The 23,584-nt window shown below is 41.3% G+C and overlaps 1 protein-coding gene across 1 annotated transcript in view; it reads right to left on the reverse strand.

The window, feature by feature from the left end:
• The window catches only part of LOC117562447 (nesprin-1-like), a gene marked incomplete at its 3' end in the record, with an annotated part of 36,277 nt that extends 12,975 nt beyond the window's left edge, over nucleotides 1-23,302 (reverse strand). The window contains exons 1-23 of the mRNA XM_034240272.1: nucleotides 22,751-23,302; nucleotides 20,425-20,486; nucleotides 14,634-14,729; nucleotides 13,565-13,648; nucleotides 11,563-11,583; nucleotides 11,248-11,340; nucleotides 9,974-10,155; nucleotides 9,666-9,862; nucleotides 8,922-9,034; nucleotides 8,399-8,437; nucleotides 7,156-7,263; nucleotides 6,215-6,352; nucleotides 5,880-6,044; nucleotides 5,575-5,687; nucleotides 5,292-5,460; nucleotides 4,923-5,019; nucleotides 3,041-3,246; nucleotides 2,402-2,566; nucleotides 2,029-2,181; nucleotides 1,420-1,563; nucleotides 1,107-1,277; nucleotides 433-591; nucleotides 44-208 (exon numbers count right to left, since the gene is read on the reverse strand). Coding sequence (XP_034096163.1) covers nucleotides 44-208; nucleotides 433-591; nucleotides 1,107-1,277; nucleotides 1,420-1,563; nucleotides 2,029-2,181; nucleotides 2,402-2,566; nucleotides 3,041-3,246; nucleotides 4,923-5,019; nucleotides 5,292-5,460; nucleotides 5,575-5,687; nucleotides 5,880-6,044; nucleotides 6,215-6,352; nucleotides 7,156-7,263; nucleotides 8,399-8,437; nucleotides 8,922-9,034; nucleotides 9,666-9,862; nucleotides 9,974-10,155; nucleotides 11,248-11,340; nucleotides 11,563-11,583; nucleotides 13,565-13,648; nucleotides 14,634-14,729; nucleotides 20,425-20,486; nucleotides 22,751-22,895 — 2,985 coding nt within the window. The remainder of the gene's footprint in view (nucleotides 1-43; nucleotides 209-432; nucleotides 592-1,106; nucleotides 1,278-1,419; nucleotides 1,564-2,028; nucleotides 2,182-2,401; nucleotides 2,567-3,040; nucleotides 3,247-4,922; nucleotides 5,020-5,291; nucleotides 5,461-5,574; nucleotides 5,688-5,879; nucleotides 6,045-6,214; nucleotides 6,353-7,155; nucleotides 7,264-8,398; nucleotides 8,438-8,921; nucleotides 9,035-9,665; nucleotides 9,863-9,973; nucleotides 10,156-11,247; nucleotides 11,341-11,562; nucleotides 11,584-13,564; nucleotides 13,649-14,633; nucleotides 14,730-20,424; nucleotides 20,487-22,750) is intronic.
• Nucleotides 23,303-23,584: the final 282 nt, after the last annotated feature.

Raw genomic sequence — 23,584 nt, forward strand, 5'->3', positions numbered from 1 at the left:
GCTTCATGTTTGCCTTTATTTACAGCAGATGTTTTGATCTTACGCTGTGCTTCTTCAGTAATTCTTCAGCATCTCCAGTCTCTCTCAGGCAGCCCTGAGCTTTTTTCAACACTCTCTCCAACTCTTGTCTCGATTCCTCAAACCTCCTCCTCAGGCAGTTGTTGGCCTCCTCCTGCCTTCTCCATTCCCCCAACTCCTTCAGCAAAGCCTGGGAGGACGGACAGTACGTGATTGTAACGGGTCTCTTCGGTAATACAGTGTAATTACATTATTTGTCTTATGCCGCAGTGAGACACATGAGTAAGTCATATCTGCACTGTTGCCTCCTGGGTGTTTTGATGTTCTTGTAATCTCATTAATGTAATCAGCGTTGTGGGTAATGCAGTGTCTGTGTGGCACTCTGGTCTGCGAACATGTCTGTTTCACATTTACCTGCGTCGAGTTCTGTATTTCAGACACTCTCTTCTGAAGCAGGGACAGGTCGAAGTTTCGGAGCACCTTACTGGAGGAGAGCGCCCTCTGCAGAGCGTGGTGGTTCCTCTCGATCACCGACAGACAGCGTTTACAGCTCTGCTGCTGGTTTAACAAATCCTGAAGAAAATGTGGAAAGGACAAATATGGATATGCGTCAATAACGGTGTATTTAAATATGAAAATGTCTTCTTTTAAATCAACAATTGTATTTTAATTGGACAAAAAGGTTACAGTAAAACAAGGTTGGAAAGTTGTAAGATAAATGTGATATAAATAACTGGGAAATGGTAATGTAATGGCTAAAATAGAGACACAATAGTGCATATATGATTATATTTCATTGTACATTTTTACAGCCAGGCTCTCTTTCTATATTTTGCCTTCATTCCTTTTAATACACACACACATTTTAGCCACAAGTCAGAAGACACCTATAAACAGATTATTTTAACCACTTGCTGGATAAAATAAATGATTATAAATGTACCAGAAATATCCATGATTTATGTTGTTTAACTATTAAACTGATGCAAAACTACCAAAATAAGAAAAACCTAATCTTCCTACATACCAGTCAGGCTTTTACCTGGTAACCATTTAAAGTAAATCCTTTCATTGTCATCATATCTTACCTGCCACTTTTGTTTTTGCTGGGTCTGTGTGTCTGCTTCTCTGTCGGCAGAGGTGATGCGACTGGCCCGCTCCAGAGCTTGGTAAAAAGCGGTGATGTGTTTCTCCATCTCCTCCAACAATGGCAGGAGAACATGACACTCCCTTACAAGGGAAGGACACCGCTCTCTCACCTGGAGGAAAAAAAAACAATTAGGGCCTTTAAATAGTGACACGGAAAGTGACAACAAGGGGTGTTGAGAATGTTAAAGGAGGAGTAAGGGTAATTGAATTCCTTTGAAATAAATACGTTTTTTTGACGTAAATGATACCAACCTTACTCAGCTGACTTTTGGCTGTTGCCATAATTGCCATGACCCTGGCAGCCTCATCCTGTGGCGCATCCTTGGCAAGGAGCTGAGCACTGCGGGCAGCCAATTTATATTGTGTCTCCATGGCAACTACCTTTTGCTTGGTATTCTGAGATGAGACGTGGAGGCAAAGGGTCAACTTAGACATCCTTAAATTGAATGCGATTTCATCAAAACAGCTTTTGGCAATAACAACAACAACCTGCAACGAGGTTGTCTGAAGATCTTAGTTTAAAAACAGCAGGGACATAAAGCAAGCAGTAACTCTTCAGCAACAGCTTCAGAAAGCAAGTTCACAAGGAAGTTGACTGGGGAGGATGAGGAAATTATCCTAAATCATCTCAGTTGTCTCTAAAAGAGCTGAACTACGGATTAGACTTAGACAGTACAAATCACAGTTAGGAAACAAGTTAGGAAGTTGGGAACATATACTGATAGTCTATGGACATAAAACACGCTTTTAGAAAATGTAATAGTCATAATGTAATCGTATAAGCTGAATCAACCACAATCCCTGCTTATTAGTGCTATTTTCTTATTATTGCGCTATTCTGACGGTTCTTGCTTTTCTCACCTCCACGTCCTGCAGAAAGGCCCTAACGTTGAGGAAAGATATCTGGACAGGAACATTGAGCTTGACCTCGGCTGTGTCCAGCAGTTCTTTGAGGGCCAACACGGCCTTTAGGTGGTCTTTTCTCCACTTCTCCAACTCGTCTGCATGGGCATACTGCAACAAAGGAGAGAAAATACAACCTGTAGGATTGATTTTATCAAGAGAAGTATCTTTGTTTATCAGACCTAGGGAAAAATGTAACTCTCTTCAAACTGCCAACTTGTAATTTATGTAAAACATTAAATCCACCTAGAAATGTTATTCAACCAAGTTTAGTTTGTTATCTGATAAACAGTATTTAAAGTTGTGTTGTTGAATTGTTGTTGTTTGTTACTTGTTGGACTTTGAGGAAGAGGTCTCTCCATCGTCCATTCAAAAGAAGAAGCTGCTGCTTGAGATCCAGCGATACGGTCTCATCACATGTTTCAATGAGAAAATTCCCTGCGTCGTTCATGGCTGCATGTTGATCCATCCAGTGGCTGAGATCCCTAAAAAACTCCTGGATGAGAGACAGACTCGTTAGAAAGACAAAAAAGAAACTGAGACTAAGAGGAACAAAGAACCACACAAAGAACGAGTGTCAGAGAGGAAACAAAGAAAGCTAATCAAAGAAAGGGACAAAGAAATGAATTCATAAGGAGAAACACAAAAGGACAATAAAGAAAAACTGGGGTAATTAGCCGTCTAATCCTTGGTGGGGATGGGAATCTGAGGTAACCATGGTGATGCGACAACTGGTATATCCTTAGTGGCTTGTTGTAAGTCAAGGAGATAATTTGATACTCGAGTGGAGACTGCTAATAGGATTCCACTTAGAAGACCAAATGCTTGAAATTGGGCTGACGTGGATGTGATTGCTACTACTAGCCCATCTAAGAAATTAATATATAGTCTGACAGGACCCCTAATCTCTTTTTAAAAAAAACTTTAAGAGTGGTGGGGTTTCCTACATCGTTCAGAGTGAATCTCATACCCGTTTAGTGTTTTCCGGCTGGCTCAGGGCTGCCTCTGCGTCCTCAAGCCAGGCCTGTAAGGAGGCCACGGTGGAGCTGTACCTCTCCCAGTTGGACAGCACCTCCTCCAGCATGCTCCTCACGCTGCGCACCTCCATGGACAGACTCCTCCACTGCGCCACCACCTCCCGCATGAACCTGCGCACTCCCATCTCACCCTCATCCACTGGAGGAGAGATAAAACATCAACTACAACGTCAACAATGACATCAAATCAAATGTTCTATTTGTTCAAGACAATGCTGACATTCAGATGCATGTTTTTTTATTACAAACAGTTCAGATTGTTGCTGTTCTAACTCCCTAAAAAGTATTTTTAGAGAATTACAGTTCATTTAGAATACTGTGGACCAGATGTTGACCAATACAGAAAGTAGAGTTCACATCACCCCGAATCTCAAAACAAACTAATTTCCTAAACTTTGCATAATCTAGCATCTTCATATATCAGTGACTTCTTTTCTTTCAATACGATTCTTTTTTATAACCCTGGTTTGATAAGTGGTACATGAAGGCTAATATAGATTATGTTTAGATAGATATTGCTGTGTAACTGTTTTAATGAAGTTAATTTGATGACTTGTGGTCACTTCTGTTAAGCTCACACGACTATATACTATAACTTTGAGATTTGGGGGCATATGGTACGGAGCGTCAAACATATGGTACACATTCAGGGGAAGAGCACATGAAGACTGATGGAGCTACATGCAGACAAATCGCTGACCTCAAAAACTTCCTCTTTAGGGAGATGTCTTTCCATTTCAAGGTACACTAGACGCATTAAAGTAGTACAAGTTATTTACCACAAAATATCATCAGCCAGTGTGGTGAAAATGAATCACTTCACCAAATATAGATATCCAGTTTCAAGTACACATGAATCAGATATTTTCCCACCTTTAAGCCGTTATATACAAATCCCCTTCTCCTGCTCTCCTGCATCAGTTTGCTTTAACCTCAAACTGGGCCCCTTTAAGATATCTGAATGATCTGTTATCCAGCCAATCAGAGCAGAAATTGCAAACCACCAGCAGGGCTCATGCGGGTATGCTGTTGGTGGGGGGCGCTTCATGTGTGGGGGTTGACCAATCAAGCCTCAGATGTCCTGATTTCTCTCCATACCTCACTTCTCCGCTCTGCATACCCTAAAGCAGCACAACCCTGAAACTTAATAAACCAACAGGCGAGCTCAGTTTGCGCCCAGAGACCTGCAGAAGTGGAGCAGCCCCTAACTAGCAAATGGGGTCGTATTCCCCACTGAGAGCTGCGAGTGGAGGAACCTCATTTAGCTGTAGCCTGCAGACTCTCCCCCTCTACCGAGCTGAAAAACCAGACAGGGGCAGACCGAGCTGCTGGAAGAGAAAGCTTCACTGGTGTTTGAGTAGTTGACAAGGGAGAATAAAGTTGACATTTATCTAGATTGTGTAAAACAACCATAACATTTATACTGTGATATCTATCCCTGCTATATCTCTAATTGCATTGCACCAATGTGGGCAATCACGTGGCTTTAATCACTGCATCACTGAGCAGCACTGCTTCACTGAAATATTGGATTTATAAGTAAATTTGGCATCGAAATGATTAAATACCTTCACTTGCCAAGTATTTAATTTGCAAGCCAGTCACAGACATTCCTGTACCTAGTGCATGAATAGGTGTTTAAGTTTCATTTTGATGCATTCAAGATCAAGATATAAAGAAAAAATAATTATTAAAATATAGCTCGATCATAATAGAAATCAGCAGTTCCTAAAAGGAAAATATTTAACAGTTATAAGTAAAAAAAGAGAAAGCTAGCTGTTAAAAATAATGTATGTATAAGTGGTGATTTCTCACCTGAGCTGTCAGCATTGACAAAGGCCTCAGCAGACAGTTTGAGGGACTGGAACAATGCCTCATAATTTTCAAAGAAATGTTGCTTCTCCACAAATGACTGATGAAGACAGAAACAAATAGAACATCTATATAAATACATATGAGGAGACACAGCCGACAGTAACAACATAATAGATATACAGCATAACTGGTAATCATACATTATACACTGTAGCAGGGAAAGTTATTTAGCATGAAATATTGTTTTCACATTTGACTTTTATCCAATAATATATTACAATTACACAATAGAGGAATATACTTTTCATGATTTTCATCATTTAAAATGTCAGCACAAAATGTATAGAGTGAACCAAAGCCGGAGCTTACAATGTAGTTGTGGAGCATCACTGCCACGGACTCTTGTCGGCCATATTTGATGATCCAGGACTTGAGCTTGGACTCGGTTAGAATGAGGAAGCCCTGCATGTGGTGTTTGTTCTCCAGGAACTCCATTTGAGACAAGTGGATGCTAGAAGATGTAGAAACAAAGTTCATCCTAAAAAAGACAATATTCACAAAGATATTAGACCTACGGCTTGACCCTCAAATTCTACTTTACACTTCAGACTGTAAAACCATACCAAATAAGATCGACAGGCGTCTTAATTACCTCTCGGCCATGTCTTGGAGCTGGTCTGGGGGAATAGGGACTCCATCAACACTTCTGTCTTTATGGATCCTCTGAAATACCTGCTGGTGTATTTCCAGGCTCTTCAACACATCCTGCACAGTGTAAATATACATGCACACTGAATAACAAATACTTATAGAGACTAAACAAAAAGGTTTCTGATAAGTACATTTTAGAAGCTAGTGGTGTACTGCTCACAAGAGTGAACATAACATATGAAATGAACAGGGAACCCATCATTAGTTTTTGTCGCATTTGGCCTCTGTCTATGTCTGCATGCTAACCTTGTGCTGCTCCAGAGCCCTGTGGACAGTGGCAGCGGTCACGTCGTGCGCCTGATGGACGATGATCTCTTGTTGCAGAGCTCCCTCCGCCTCATGCAGCCACGCCCCCACCGAATCCAGAGGAGCCGGCAGAGACCTGTCCAGCTGCAGGTGCCAGTCCAGGAGCTGAAATAAGGAGTTGAAGAGACAATCAGAGGAACACTGTGAGTGGATTGTGAATGTACAGTTCATGGCACAACAATAACAACACGATAAAACACATGCAGCAGTGACATTCTTGGTTCAGTTCTGGCTGGAAACTTTTAAGGAGGTTTGTACTCTCCGGCTGCTCTCACCCTATTAGAGGCTCTTTCCCAGGCCTGTTTGACCAGAGCCTGATCCACAGTCAGCATCCCATCCTTCTGAGTGGACTGCAGAGCCCCCTCCACCTGCTTCCTCCTCATCTCCACCTGGACATGCAGACTCTTGAACAACTGAAAAAAAGTAAAAGTGTAGTCTGTGTTTGATTTACAGATCCACAAATATTTATGTTACAGAATACAGACATCGAAACTAAGTGCTTCCTATAGGAGTCACATTGCCTTCAGACCCTCATAAAATATGTGGCTAACTGCCTCCGTTTGTCCTTCTTGCTGGCTTCAGGTTGCCAGACTCCTCTGAATAATGTGCAATGAAAATGGGGGTATCCCACATGCTGCTCAATATGGAAAGTATCCCGAGGCTTGGCGGCATAAACCAGATTGACTGAAAATATTACGGCTGCCGTCTGATCCCCACAGTGTAATGCCACTGATTAAGCTAATAATAGGAGCGTCTGTGCCCAGTGTGCCCAGTTTAAACAGTGCACACACAGACATGCATGCATGCACACACACACACACACACACACACACACACACACACACACACACACACACACACACACACACACACACACACACACACACACACACACACACACACACACACACACACACACACACACACACACACACCACACACACACACACACACACACACACATCACACACACACACACCACACACACACTACACACACACACACACAACACACACACACACACACAACACACACACACACACACACACACACACACACACACCACACACACACACACACACACACACACACACACACCCACACACACACACACACACACACACACACACACACACACACACACACACACACCACACACACACACAACACACACACACACACACACACACACACACACACACACACACACACTAACCTGGTACTGTTGAGTGAGATTGCCCTCAGTCTCCTGAGCCTGTATAGCGTCTCTCTCCAGCTGGTTGAGACACATTTTGAGCTCCCTCAGGCTCTTTCGCTGCTCTCTCTAGGAGGCCGGGATGGGTGAGGGGTGGCGGGGTGAACAACGGGTGGAAAGATACATATGAAAATTAGGAAGTGCAAAGGGGAAATGAAAACCAAAAAAAGACGGAGGGTAAACCAGAAAGATGGAGTGGCAAAAGTAGTAAACCAAATAGATTTTTGAGGGATTGATGAAAGGAAGAGGGTAAAAGAGAGGGCATGTGCTGTTAAACATGTTCTCCTAATCCTCTGCTTCTCCCTGTAGGACAAAATGTCAAAAATCCACAGCTGCCAAAAACACTCAGCTTAAACAGGGTACTTTGTCGGAGACCCCCTACTAACATTTCATTGGATTTTAAGTTACCATGACGATAATACTATGCTGCTCAAAAGCTTGCCAGATTGTCTATTGAGTTTGAGAGCTTTTCCTTTTCACTCTATTCAGGTATAATACTTGCTGCATTTTACAACCAGGTTTGTTTATCTTCAATTTTGTTGTTTTTATATCACAAGAGCCAGTTGACCTTCATTCAATACAAGAGAATATTCAGGACACATATTAGCATGTTAGCAAAAACTGCCAACAAATACCAAAGCAGGTGTAAGACACAACAACCACAAAAAGCATAAACAGTGATGAAAAACAACAAAACACATTGTAACACAGAAAGTGAGTGGTTAGTGGCATCACTGTTCCCAGCACCTTAAAAGAGGCAACCTCTTTTCGCAAGCTTTCCATCAAATATGCTGTATCAATGCACACTGCCAATGCCAGAGGCTTTCATTGTCATGCTAATGGAAACCAGGAGCCATAGCGGGAGGTAACATTAATAAATGGTAATATCATGTCTTATTATACCGGACTTCCTTTTGTTATCAGGGCCCGGAAACCCCACGGCAGGAATATCACATCAGGTAAGATAAAGAGCTGATATTAGCTACAAAGGCTCTGCTTTGACATGGGGAAAAAACAATGTTTAATCTCATCCATAAACTGTACAGTAGGCAGTGATACTGTAATCCAATAGCAGAGCCAAAAAAATAAACCATAATCACGTTTATATGGAAACCATGAACGGGCATGGGTGCTAATTGCCTTGAGCTGCATAATATGATGGAAAACTTGCCCTTGGGACCTCGAAGTTACTCTTTTAACCTACCTGCAACATTTCCTCTATATCGCGAGGAGCAAGACCCTGCTGTAGGACAGAGGCCCGCACAACAACCACAGGAAAGAAGTCACCACACAAAAACACCAGAGAGACAAAGACAAGGAGAGACACGAAGAGAGAGATGTGCAACACGGAAAGACACAAAATAGGCTAGACACTGCCTGACCTGAGTCACATGACAAGTCAAATTACTATTTGTTTTAACCTTCTGTAAAAACCAGATAAGTCCTGGTTCCTGCATTGTAGAAAATATTAAGTAACTATACCAAAGTGTAATTCACTTTCTGAAATGTTACTATAAAAAAGCCTTACCAACATTTATGGATAGGAGGATATAGTATTTTCATTGCAGATTGTGACGCCAACACTAACAGTTGATAGTAAACAGTATAATCCTAGTTTTCTACACTAACTGTGACATCTGAAGGGAAAGACAAAACAAACAGGATGCAGTATGAAGGATAAGAATGAAAGACGTATTCAGACTGAGATAAATGTGACAGCTGGTTACCTCTTCGTCTGGCTGTCCGTCTGCGTCGCTCTGCTCTCTGTCAGGATGATGCTTCAGGAACTGAGCTACGTATGTCATAATGGATTTCTCATCTGGCTTGTCTACGTCAACATCTAAGGAGGGAACCAAATTAATTTCATCAGAAGTCATATCAAGTTAAGGCCAGCTGTTCATTCTTTCCACAGTTTTTCTCAAAGGGGAAAATAACTGTAATTTATTAAAATATGTTTCACAGACATCTCTTCACAAATAGCTGCCACCTCAAATGAAAACAACCTTGAGCATGAGATCAGCGGCCAAGTTTTGTTTTTAGGTTTCCCACCATGCTGAATCTCATGGCCTAATGGACCTTAATTATATTGATGTCAAGCTTGATTTGTTAGAGTTCATTCTGAAGGGCAGGCGTGGCGGGGCACAGCTGGTGATTGGAAGTAAACTGAGGTGCACATCTGATGCTGTGATACATGCCTGCTAATGTATTTCTGTAGTCTGGGGGACAAACAGCTCTATATGATGAAAAGGCAGGGATTGAAATGATGTGTAAAATAAGTACGGTCTTATTATTTGAGTAGGTAACACAAATTATGACGTTGTTTTCCTATAAATACAACATAGCAAAGACAAAGGAAAAGGCAATATAGGCAAATTACTTCAATGTATTTGACCCCATGATGCTGTGGACATATTGTTAGCTGTTCAGTTCATTTCCAAAGACAAAGTTAGTAAGAAATGCGATTAATTTACCCTCTGGGTCGAGAAGTTGAGGGACACCCAGCTCTTTCTCAGCCAATGAGAAAGCTTCCTGTAGATTTTCTCGGTTGGGCCTCCTCCATACACGCTCCATGTCGACTAGATTGGGTCGAAGGGCATTGATAACGGCAAAAAATGCTAACCCTGTGCGCCAACTGGGCCCAAAGTCCTTCACCTCCAAGCCCAAACGTCTACAAAGAACAGAGAATCACAACATCAAAGCAGATGAGAAAAAGCACAAAATGGTTCCTTTGCATATTTAGTTCTGAAAATAGGACACTTAAATAAGGGAGGTGACATACTTGGTGGCTGTGTGCTGGACCCATTTTAGCAGGGCCTTTCTGACTCCGCCCTGCACAGGTGGGAGGGGTTTTCTTTTGACCGGTGGGCTGTGGGTCTCAGTGCTGCTGGTGGAGCTGTCCATTGAAGAAGTGCTGCTGGACACGGCCTGTAATGCTGGTAAGCTACAGGTTAGCTCCTCAATCTGAAAAGATGGGAAACCATAAAGAAATCAGGCCAACATAAGTGCACAATTTCTCCAGAATCATTTTATATCTTTAGTTTATTCATTATAATGCCTGCCTAAGGCACACTTAAGCTCAATTATTGTGATTGCAGGGACGTAATTATTGTCTTTGTTTGGTTTAAGCAACTCATGCAGCTCACGTCCTTCAATAATACACAGCAAGTATAAACATACACATTAGTCATCAAGTGGCTTCTCATTTGATGTAGCTATTATTGAACAGAATATCAATTTGGTTGACAAATAATGACATAATAACCAACATCCTTGATGGTACCATCCATGTGTGGCAAAAAAACATTACTAAACACATGTGTAAAATGGGACAACAAACACAAAGGGTATTATTAAACTTCAGCCTAGCCAGACGTTCAATTGGTAAAGATGTATTGCTTTCCACACATAATCTACTTCTCAGCTTCTCTCACACTGCCAAAACTGAGGCTGCTCGTAATTTAGAAAATCCATAAATATCAGTATGAAATTAAATACATCAACATGTCAGTAAGTCATTTTCGACAGTTGTACATTTCCTTTATTTAATATCTGTATGTTAGCTGGTACAGCAGAGAGCTCTGTGCTGATGCTGCTTAGTGACTGTAGTGTTGTGATTACGTTTTTGTTGATCTGATCATGTCTGTAATTCCTGAGGTAGCAACTGCTCGATTTCAGTGGAGCTTCAGAAGATTGATTTTCTCATCTTAAATGTCTTTTTATATTTCTACATATAACTTGATGGGAAAAGATGGCATGCAGCCTGCTTTCCTAATAAGTACAACCAGTTTACAAAACTAATTACGTTTTCTGCATATTTTATATTGGATGGTGGTTTGAGGATGTTCCATTAACATGCCCATTAAATATTGGCAGTAATGAAGTTCTAGAGCTTTTTGTGGTGATTTCAAATAGACATTCACAACACAAAATGTGGCTACCAACACTTTCCTTCTCCTTGTTTTGTCTTATTCTTTCATTTTGTGGAATCCTAAATGATATACATTGCATTCAATTATCTGATTTATAACATAACTAACTAAAAGTCTATTATACCTGGAAATAGAGGATGATTGTCCACATCAACCCCAATACAATTGACGGCCGTCCATCGACAATGTCTGTAGAGTTGATGTTCACAAGCTTGATCTGTGTCAAAACAAGATATCCAATAGTTCAATATCTCACAACAGGACCTTTTTAATTACAGATTGCAATCAATTCCAGTATATCCGCTTACATTTTACTTTAATCTCATACATAGGGATTCATTACACAACATTGCCCTATCTATCTGGTAACTTTTATTATCTTAACCCTATCTATGCCATGTCCTGAACAAACCAGTGCAGTAACGTAATGAACACTGACCGGAGATCCTCTGTAGGCAGACTGGAGGGCAGATAAGGAAAGGGGAAGATAGAAAGAGAGAGAGATCATTTAGATGCATTTGATTCAAAACATACAGTAGCATCTCTGAGGTGAGATAACTTGAGTGGTTAGCTGGGAGGAGAGATATATCGCCCCTACGCAGGCAACAGGGATTATATCCAGCAGAGATTGACATAGAGAGAGGCAAGAAAAGGGAGAAAGAGAGGGCTGTATCTACTGATATGATGAATTATTCTATATGATCATACTGAGGGTTGTATTACTGTGTCGTGCAGCACAACAGGTCATCATGTGGTAATGCAAGCCCCTCCGTGGACATATGTGGACAGACATGGGAGAGGAGATTGGGGGCAGAAAGGGCAGCATGGGATATTGGCTGATAAGAATACATGCAATACATGATGTTATATTAGAAAACACAGCAGGTCATCCCAGCACCTCGACACAGCAATGTGAAGTGGAATGGTTAATAGAAGTGTTTGTATGGTGGCCCTGAAAGCTCATTACAAGATAAAATGCACATGCAAACAAACTGTTTGTTAAACATCTTTACCATTTAGACAACGCATGTGAATAATTCAAAAAACATCTTCACCAACTGATTTATCTACTCAAGGTTTATTCAAGTGGATTTGGTAGCCGTCTTTAAAATGTGGAAGTTCTGACCAAATTTCAAGTGATCAGCAAGTTCCTCTCACAGGAAAAGCTGTCTAAGCAAAAGCAGTTTTGCAGAGTGAACCCGTACAATTGAAGCTGCTCTGGTGGACATACTGCAGCTCTGTAATCTCTTGACAACACATGCAGAGCAATTTAGAAAACATCTGCACCAACAACACAAAAAAACATCCAGTTGACGTCACAGCATGCAGCTCTTATTGTTACAGTTTGCGGCTTATGAATGAATGGAAGTCGGATAGTTGACTTTATTTACAAACATTTATGCTAACGAATGGTTTGAGTCGATTGTAAAACTAAGATGCAAACCATTTGATGGTCCGCGCTTCTCAAAAATGAAGATTTAGACCAGAATTGGTCTGATTTTCTTTGGATTATATCAGGAGAAAGTGAAAGTAGTCAGACAAAATATAGATTTTTCAGTATTTTATGAGATTTTATGGTTTACATATTAATCCAAAATACATTCATCTCCAATGAACATTATTGTTAGGTGTTTAAAACTCCCAGATTATATTACAGTCAACAAGGCAGCAAAGTGATTCGCCCTCTAAAGCAAAAATGTAAATATGGTCTAGACATACATCAGATTTATACTGAGCATATGTACATTTCATTTTTTCTACACACAGAGATTTAGACAGTCAAACACACACAGAGTGCCCACTGACGTCTCATCTCCAGACTGCAGATTAATGGTGTAGGATTTACGGTTTTAACCCTGTCACACTTGAGGAAGACAAATCAATATCCCTGCAGCAGCTCATACTTATGGCTTTATTTATGCATATTTAAGGAATAGCTGGTGGGAGCTTGGAAAAGATGTTCCTAATCTCACAGAGGGGCAGTAGATGCAGTTAAATGATTACATCCAAAACCATATTGAGCATTTTGGAAAGTAATTCTGTAAATAAGGCTCGGAAAATACTTAAATCAAAGCAGTGTGGGATGTCTAGCAAAATATGTGGATTAAAAAGTCCAATAATTCCTTTTTTTATATATTTTATTAAGGCAGACAAGCAAATACATTACAAATTATTAACAGCCATAATATAGCAAGGTCTTTGTTTGAGTTTCAGAATTCTGCTTATTTATTTACATTTTAAAAACCTTGAAAAACAGAGAATGTTGCTTTCGGGATAAATGCGGGCTGTGGTAAGATGGAGAAACGAAGAAGCGGGGATGAAGGGGAAACGGGTCACACAAGGTCAGGATGCAGTGTTTGCACCCACAGGGCAACAGCTGAGCAGGAGGGGGGGAAGCATTGAAGAAGAAAAAAACATAAAAAGAGACCCTGAACTCTTACCTTCCTACCCTCGAGGAAGTTTAGCGCTGTACCGATGTTGGCGACCCAGTGGATCCTCTTTAGCTTCTTGCCTGGCTCGCATGGCTGGAAGGAAAAAGGAGAACAATGGGAATTGGAAATAGAGAAACAGAGAGGGAAAGAAAAAAAAATGATATTGTGCGGATGAAAGAAGATAAGCTCCAGTGTGGGAATAACGGTCGGGAAGCACAGACATTATTCCAGATTTTCTGAAGTCTTTTATTTGTGTTTGCTAAGACAATGAGAAGGAACAAGAGTTTCAATCAGAGCAGTGTTTGACTATAAAGATTTGGATCAATACGACAGACAGCTTAGACCTTAGGCAATATTGGTCGGGTAAAATCCTCAGGCGGTGTGTGTGTGTGTGTGTGTGTGTGTGTGTGTGTGTGTGTGTGTGTGTGTGTGTGTGTGTGTGTGTGTGTGTGTGTGTGTGTGTGTGTGTGTGTGTGTGTGTGTGTGTGTGTGTGTGTGTGTGTCTTTGTCTGTGCTGTGAACTCTGATCCGTCCTTGTTAATCTGGGTTTTTCTATTCAATTCAAACTAATAAAAGCCGATCAATGGACATTTCCATGTTATTGTGGCCAGTTCACATGCACTGCATTCAGTATGTGGCTTTGTTTAAAACACTTGCAATCAATCAATCAATGTTTATTTATATAGCCCAATATCACAAATGTTACATTTGTCTCAGTGGACTTCACAGTTTGTACAGAATATCAGTATGACAATACTACACCCTCTGTCCTTAGACCCTCACATCGTACAAGGAAAAACTTCCAGAGAAAACCCACATTTTAAAGGGAAAAATGGGAGAAACCTCAGGGAGAGCAACAGAGGAGGGATCCCTCTCCCAGGACAGACAGACGTGCAATAGATGCCGTGTGCAATATAGCAGGTGCCCTGACTTTCATTATTTTAGGAAAAACAACCAAATATAATCTGTTCCGTGTTATATCAGCTCACATTAACAGTAATCCAAGGAGATCAGTGGAAATGAAGTGTTATAATTATGTGGCCAAATCACATGCTGTAGAAATGATTGTGAGACTCACCAGTGTTTGTCCAGAGAGTACTTCCAGCAGGGCCAGCAGCATCACGCCATCCTTTATGTCCTCAAACAGGTCCGTCACCACCAGAGGCGGGACACGCTGCATCACAAAACAAGCATACCCATGAGACTTTATTGTAAAAACGTTTTTTACTTTAATCTTTTCAAACAATATGCTAAAACAACAAATACGATAATGATGTAATGCCTGGGGTAATGGTAGAGGTTTTGGTTTTTGACATTTAAAAGCTATAAAAGAAGAAAAAAAACAATGTTTATGTTTGCAAAAGACAGTTATAAATAAAAGGTCTGCTGCCCGGGCTTAACAAGTTAAATTGTTTTTGTTGTTTATGTAAACGTTGCATGGCATAAACCCAAAGAAAGGTTTCTCAGTTTTCCTGGAATGCTAAAATCTGGGATTTAAAACTTAATAGCTCTCGCAATGTACATGAAACTATGAGGCAAGAAGTGTTTTTCCGAACATGATCCTAAGTGGCACAGCGCATAAATAAACCAGAATACCATAAATATATTACATTGTAAGACATTAATTTGAACTTGTGAAACATGGATAAAGGAAATCCTCATGAAATGTACTCGAAGCCCCAAAAGAGTTTGGCTGTGCCGAGTATTACTGACAGCTATACTCAGGCGTAAAGCAGGGGCTCAGCAGGCTCTGAATGGGGTCCTCAAATCCTAAAATATGCTGATGATTTCAAACTGCATCCTGCTCATTGACTTCCTCCCTGACCTGACACAGACTTCTAGACTCGGGGAAATCCACATATCTCTGTTTCTTGCAGGCGCCACATCAAGGATTTCTCTTAAAGTACAGTCACATGCCGGGGCTGAGGAGAGGTTTAGGGGGGGGGGGGGGGGGCGTTCAGACGAGTGAGCCATTCACAGGGAGATTAACAGCAAAGGAGAAAGAGAGAAACGGCTAAAGCAGAGATGAATGAGTGGAGGGGGAAATAATTGAGTAGAAAAGAGTGGCAGCGAGAAAAATGATGGAAGCCTAAGAGAGAAGAGACACTAACCTCACGCCTTTCAAAATTAATTAGCAAATACAGTAGCTTTTCTCGCTAATTCCTCGTCTAATGTCATTTCATGGATTTGGATATTAGAATATGCAGACAGCACTTGTGCCCATATCATAAACTGTCAGAAGAAACACTTACAAAGACCCCTTCAAAGGGATAGATTATACCATGAGCTAACTGAAGTTAAATGTACCTATTTGTTCATTATAATCCCAAAGCTAATGAGGACATTTCGGACTAATTACAAAATAATAAAGTAATATCCATTTCCTCTGCTCAGCCACATGAGCTAAAAAAAAATGAATCAAGGCCTTAATGAGCTAATTACATATGTGTGTGTCTGGGCCATAATTGATTGTGAGGAGAGGAGTTTCAGGACGTCTGTCTGCGCTCTCATGTTGTTCCCCTGGTACGACGGACTCAGTCGATTCCAAAAGATCAACAGCATGGTTCAGACACAAAGAGAGACTGAAGGGTTTCACTCTGAACTGCAATACATACAATTTGAAGGGAGTATTGACACCAGCTCCCTATCGTCCAATTATCTTGAATGTATGGGTAATGTATTTGCCAGCTTCTCAAATGGCATTATATGAATGCAAAAGCAAAAAACAAATTATAACTTTAAGAATCATAGTGACATTATCCTTTGGGGAAAAAAACCCATATAAACTTTTTGCACAGGATGAATGGATCTTTACAATACTTTGGCATTTAACAAGAAAGCCATCCTGTGGAAATGGCTGCAGTCAAATGCTGCAGCAAGGGATGACTAGACTCAAAATGTCAACAACAAAAAATGGTATGAAAAAAAATTGACCTTTACTTTAAGATTTAGATACAAGCAATGTGGAAAATACTGGAAAATGTACAAAACATATGTTGCATCCATACTGTAAGTTGAATTGTCAACCTGAACATGACTGTTTATTCTACAAGGGGGGTAGGTCATGCTCTTGTTTATTGAGGACAAAAGAAGGAGTGTGTTGTATGCTGCTGTAGATGCCTATGTGTCTTTTCGCAAAGTAAATAAATGAAGGTTTTTCTACACCTAAAATGCTTTTGCAGTCCGAGTGGTGTAACGCAGCCTAACAGCTATTTCCTAATACATATGTCATTCAAACACCCCTCCTACTAGTATGCTAAAATATATATAAGTAAATGCTTTTATTCTATAATTACCATTATGGGTCCTACATCCAATTTGACATAATTTCTTATTTTTGATGGGTAATAAAACACAGCGATATTAGCAGCTCTGTGAGGCTGTTCTTAGGCGAAGTAGTGATTAAAGCTAAATACTAACTTCACAATGCAAATTCCGAGAGGTTTCGCAAGTTTATTTTTTACTGTGTTTTTAGTCTTTTAGTTTAGTGCTAATTAGCCCTAAACACAATATACAGATGACGCTGATGGGAATGTTTTTTATTTAGTAATAAACCAAAAGGTTGGAGTTATTGCATTTCATCATGATGGGAACATTCATTTCCGTACAAAATGTCACAACAGTGGAGAAATATCATTCATAAGAAATGTCTCCTTCATGGTGATGCTAGAACAAAAGCCAGATGATCTTTAAAGTCATTAGGATTGGGAACCATCTGGGAACCATGAATGTCTGTACCACATTTTTACCCATCAAAATAAAAACTAAGAGGCTGAAAGGATAGTTTGCAGGTGTAGAATGAAACAATTATGGAAAACATCCATGCAGCTTAAATTGGCTGAGGCACACACCATGTATCATGACGAGTTGGGCTTGAATTGAGTGAGCATGGAGTATGTCAGCCACTCAATCCCGCTCTTCCCCCACCAAAGAAAAAAGGGGGAGCAGGGAAGTAAATAGTGATAGAGGAGCGGGGAGCTTTACTTTACTGCTGTGGTAATCTCTAAGAACACTTGGTTCACTGATTACTCTACTGGTGGAAAACGAGTGGGCGCAGATGAGACCTCAGCTGCTCACACCGGTCACTCAGTAATTAAGCTTTCAACTTCTCAGAAGGATTTGTCAAAATGAAAACTTGGGGGCCCTCTCTCTGAATTCACCCCCTTTGTCACTTTACTACAGTGCAGGATGTGACTTTAAAGCCTGTGAACCAAAATTCTACCATTCTGGGCAATATTGAAGCAGTATTATTTAATAAACTGTGCAATTGCGGGGTCTAACAGCTTCACCTTCTATTTAAAACGAAATAAAAAACCTTCAAATGTAGTGCTGCTCTTTTAGAGCTTATATATTTGGTCTAAAACTGGTGGCTTAATCTGTTGAACTACTCCCGGGTAATGAGAGTCATTAATCTTCTGTATAAATTACCAGCTCCAATATGTCCTCTCATAGAAAGTCTTTGTCAGAGCTCAAAATATTTCTTTTGTTATACCTGTGGAGTGGAAAAGTAAGGGGGAGGGGAGTGAAAGTGAAAGGAAGCCCCTCATGCCACGTCTCAACTCACCTAACGATTAATCACATACCTTTAGGCGCTGAATTAAAAGACCTGTGATAACTGGAGTGGCCTAATCATCTGCATAGCCGAGGGCATGATCTATCCTTCTGAGAGCAAAGCAAAACCAACTGTTTAAGCTTCTGTCTGTCTCTCTCACACAGTTTCTCTCTCTTTAAATGGGTCTTTGTAGATAATCAACACATGTGAGACAAGCCCAAAAGATGCCATTTCATCTGTATTGGTTAACAAAAATAAATGTTAAAGAATGCAGCTTCTTATTTCAGCAGATCCTCCGCACCTGCTGATTTGACTTTTACACACCGCTACTCATCATCAAAGCTCTCCGAACATTTACCAAGCTGCTGTGACTACCCAGACATTTTTTAAGACAAATGTGGGCCAATCAGTGTCACTATGGCAACGTCAGGCATCAGGTGAAAGGGTAAGCAGTTTCATAATGGTCGGGGAGGAGGAGAGCGACTAATTTGATAAGAGGGAGAAGAGGGGAACAAATACTGTTATCTCCTCTGATTGGCCAGTGTGATAGTATCAGTAATCTATTGATTAGCTGAATCGGTTCATTTTAGGAAATTTAAATGTAATTTGCCGAATCTTTGTCAAACCAGCTTATAGGGACTTTGTTGCAGGAGTTGGGCTTCAGTCTAAGGTCTACTGGTCCTACAAAACTTCAGGTTAAAATAATAGAAGCGTTGGACATTCAGTAGTATGCTTTTTTGCTTTCTTGCTGAGAATTAGTTGAGAGGATCGATGCCAATGTCTGTCGGGTCAATATGAAGCTGAGACAAGTAGATTGTATGGTTAGCACAAACACTAGAAACAGGATGGGGAGCTGAAGGTAACACAATCCCCTGTACTTCTTAAGCTGAAACAATAACACACACACGTTCCTGTTTGTTTAACAAGTATAAAAACGTATGTGCAAATTTAACATTTCGATATTCTACACAGCATGTGACTCCGGGAGGTCACCAATCACAGCAAATAAATAGTTTGGCCGATAACCTCTTCTATAAATTGTCGTATTTCCACTTCTGCTTTTGGGTGGATTCATTAAGATGTAATCTGTTAAATTTGTCTTAATATGCTAAACTACGACCCAGAAGCCATCTTTATATTTACCATTAAAAGTAAGAGTGGTGATAATCTCCTCATTAAACTCTGGGCAGTAGCAATTAGGTGCATTTTGCTAAATGTTGGAATATTCCTCAACACTTTTTAATCCAGACAGTTTGGAGATCCCACTGCCTGGTATCCCTCTGAATACTGTCATCCCCTAATCACTCAAATCCCAACATGTTCAACAACCATGCAATTGGACTTTGGCTCTTCTCTATTGCGTAAAAATGATACAATAAATAAACTATGTGCTTACCTCAACGCTATAAAAAATTCAAGTATTGGACTGTTTGTAATTTTCTGCCGGCACGGTTTTGGGACATGATATTTAATATTACGTCAAGGTTTATTCCCTCCAGAGTGCATTTCAAATGAATGTTCTGCTCCACATCACCGCGGTCCAAGGCCTCCATGGCTGTCATAATCAAATAGGAAGCCTTGAAAGGAGCGTTGCAGATTAAAATAGCACCTAATTGTGTTGCACTGTGCCATATTTGCCTTGTCCACCCATTCCTGACACACTATTCAAGCAGTAATGGGTTAAATTGAGGAGCCTAATGCAGTATAATACAATAATTACACATGTGCGGTGGGCCCTCGGCATCCAGCTGCATCAAGTGTAATTGTTTAGTAAAAGTGACAGATATACTGCTATCTACGCTCATTGAAGAGGCAAATGAAGGACAGTCTTTGACTAAAAACCCTTATCCTGAACCATCTAAATTAGCCCATATTGAGATAGAGAGCTTACAGGTTACGAAGACTGAAATTATTGACAGTAGCTTGAAGGAAAAAAAGATATGCCGTGTATGAAATGCTGTCATGTGAAAGTGGTAATTAGAGTGAGAGTAAATCCTTGCTACAAGCTACAAGAGATTGGAGGAATAAAAAGAAATATGAAAGGCATGCAAGTGAGAGTGGGGTGTGTCTGAGTGTTTTTGTGTGTGTGAGTGTGTGTGTGGTCTTAGCACAGTCAGTCCCATGACCAGCTCCAATGCGTGTTATGGGAAAATGGAGCAAATGTCACAGAGAGAACAGTGGACAGAGAAGAGAAGAGCGAAGTGAGTGGAAGTGGAAAAGCAATGAGATGTTTTAAATCCACACTCCAGCCCCAGTGTTTGGGTAAAGGGACACACAATGCTGGTAGCAGCAGTGGGAATAAACGAGACTCTCTTACCTTTGCCAAGTGGGAATTGATCCATTTTGTGAATGTCCTTTTCTGCACAGCCTCCTGCTCATCTGTAAATCAGAGCCCAGAGCATCACTATCAGTCACATGCAATAATAAACAAAGACGGGATTAGAACACAATCTTCTCATTGTCTATTGTTTACAGAGTTTATTTTGGGTTTGCAGCGCTGGATGGTGACTCTAATTAACTTTGATAATATTACGGTCCGTCTAATGTGTCTGAACCTAGTCGCACCGCATCATACCATACAAAGATATGGTAAGAGCAGGCATTTGACATTTATGCTAGCTGGACTCCTCTTACAGTGGAAACAAAATCCGGCTCTCAAAAGTGCCCTTTAGATGATAAAAGGGCTGTTCTCCTTCACATATGATGACATGTACCTCTGCCACGATCTACAAGAGGGTATATTCAATTTCTGCTCTACAGTTCAAACATGCAATCAGTTTATATAATGTCTACCTTTCCCCTAATGTACTGGTTAACCTACATTTGTGGAAGTACATTGTTTGTGGTCGCTACAGCGATAAAGCCCATTTAGCTAAGGCACAATCAATAACATAGATATCTGCTGACCATGTTCCCTAAAAAGCCACTTAACTTAAATGAGGACTAGATATAAATCAAACCTTGTCTCGCACATGTGCTCAAGCAAACATTTGGTTCATACAAACACACAAAGGCAAACACAGTATAGAGATAGTTTTAATATTGTATATGTTCTGCAGGTTTTTTAGAAGCAACCACTGCTTTACTGCTGTAATATTTTCTTCCTGATTCCCTTTTGACAGCGAGATATATTGTTGCTTGCAACCCATGCAATAACAATTGGGACTTCTGCAATGGTTACATATGTAATCAACAAATTCATGTGCAGCTGCCACATGAATCCCATTAGATTGTGCACGGACAAAATGTATAGTCTGCCTGGGACTCCAAGGATCCAATCATGTACAGTGACTGGCACGTGTGACAATGTGTTTTTTTCTGACCCATCTGCGCAACAGAGCAATATCCTTGAGATAAGCATGTTATCAGCGAGAGAGGACGTCTGACGCAGTGCTTTCCTCCACCTTAATGAAATATGCTGACGTTCTGATTGCACGCAAGTTGGTTAGTGTGCCACTAGGTACTGTGGGCAGATGTGAACAGTGAGGGAGGGGGTGCAACAGAGAGGTGTGTGTGAGGGGGGGGGTTTCATACATAATGCAGATACATTCACGTAAAGTCATACGTGCCACTGAGCAGATCCCGGCTCGATGAATTAATCTTTTGATTGGGTCCAGGAGGTATCAAATATTGATGGGAGCTGATATTGGATGAGAATGAGAAAGATTTAGCCCCCACATCCTGGAGCAGGAGCATGTGTGTGTGACGGTGATCATGTCTGCAGGAGCGTGGTGCCAGTCTCTCAGTCTCAGGGACGAGGTGACTTTGAACCACACACACACAATCGCACTTAAGCACACACACTTTCACATTCTTTCAATATCACAAAGGGGGAAACAGCCGTCCTCAAAAACCGAGCCTCGCAACAGCATTTTAACACACTTGACTAGTGTTGGCCTGTATCATCATTAGTCTCATCCGCAGCCCCGGAGTTCCCACTTTGACCCCCCACAGTGTAGATGACCATAATGAAATATCATTAAAATCTAGTTTGTTATCTCAGAGGCTGTGCCAAGACATAAAGCAACCATTCTAAGGCATTCACAGTTTTGCTCATAGAATAAGATAGCTTATGTGACAGGAGAAAAATTCAAAGACACATTATGGTAATATCTGGTGCAATCTAATCTATCATGACAGTGAGGCATTGAGAGAGAATGCTAAATGCAAGGTATCCATGTACAGGTGGGCAGACAGGCGCACTGCCACAGGGTCAAACAGAGAGATAAGAAATCTAACGTTTTGACAGTCTGCCCAGAGAGCTGTGACACACGCAGTGAACTGGTACTCGTCTGCTTCACCTGCTGTAGGCTCAGAGCTCAGCGACCTCCGCACACACACAGACGACAGACACACACTCTGCCATAGTAGAAACGCCCCCTTGAAATGTCTGCACATTTTGCTTAACACAAACCCTGTACACAGCTAACAAAATCTCCCCTGCAGGGAACACTTCGTAATGAAATAACACTGCAAAATGCACAGGCTCACATACAGCACGCACACACAGTCCATACTGCAGTGCCATGCTAAAACACACACAGTATACCCTACCACACATGCAATATAAACACACACTGCCAGTACGTACTTCTTTTTCTCACACTCTCGACTCACATTCATACAAACTCTGTCCCACTTACCACGGAGGTAGTGGAAGAAGCCCGTCACCAGGTTGAGCGATGTGTTCTTTTTCGGGGAGCCTTCGCCCCCTGCTCGTCGTGCCATATTGTACCCCGGACTACACCTCGAATCCAGCCTGTTGTCATGGGGCTGATGAGAGGACATCCACGGCAACCTGGTAGGGCTACACTTGCCCTTGCTCCTGCCCTTGCTGCCTCTCCCCCTTTTTTGGGGAGGTGTCTTTAAAGAGCTCCCTGGAGCACTTTACCTCCAGAGATGACAGCGTGGTGAAACTGTTGCTCTGTGGCAAAGCAGGGAGAAGGTTTGACCCTCCTGTTCTCTCCTCGTCTTGCTGTCCTCTGTCCTGCAGTAGCTGCCCGGCTGCAGACTCAGTCAGACTCTGTGTTTTTCCTGCCTGTTAAGCAGCTTGGTAGTGCAATGTGTGTGTGTGTGTGTGTGTGTGTGTGTGTGTGTGTGTGTGTGTGTGTTAGAGCAGTGCAGTGTCGGCTTGCCTCAGCATCAATCTTTCTTGCTCAGTCTCTTTCTCTCTCACTGTCTCTCTTTCCCTCTCACACTCTCCACCTCTGTCTTTCCCTCCCACGTTCTCTCTCGCTTTCTCCCTCTTAATTTCTCACTGTAGGCTGCGAAACAATCCACCGGCCAGCCAATCGGAGTGCGTGGGAATGAGTGATGTCACAGCAGCCCCATAGAGGGAGAAGTGAGTGGATAGGAGGGTGTAGTAGGGAGACAGTTTAGCAGGTTAGGAGGGTAGGAGGTGTGAGCTTTACTCTGACAGCATCCAACACATGTTCAAACACAGCACCAGGACAGATGTGCAGGAATATTATATTTCT

This window comes from Gymnodraco acuticeps, unplaced genomic scaffold, assembly GCF_902827175.1.
Source record: "Gymnodraco acuticeps unplaced genomic scaffold, fGymAcu1.1, whole genome shotgun sequence".
In the NCBI taxonomy this organism is placed as follows: Eukaryota; Metazoa; Chordata; class Actinopteri; order Perciformes; family Bathydraconidae; genus Gymnodraco; species Gymnodraco acuticeps.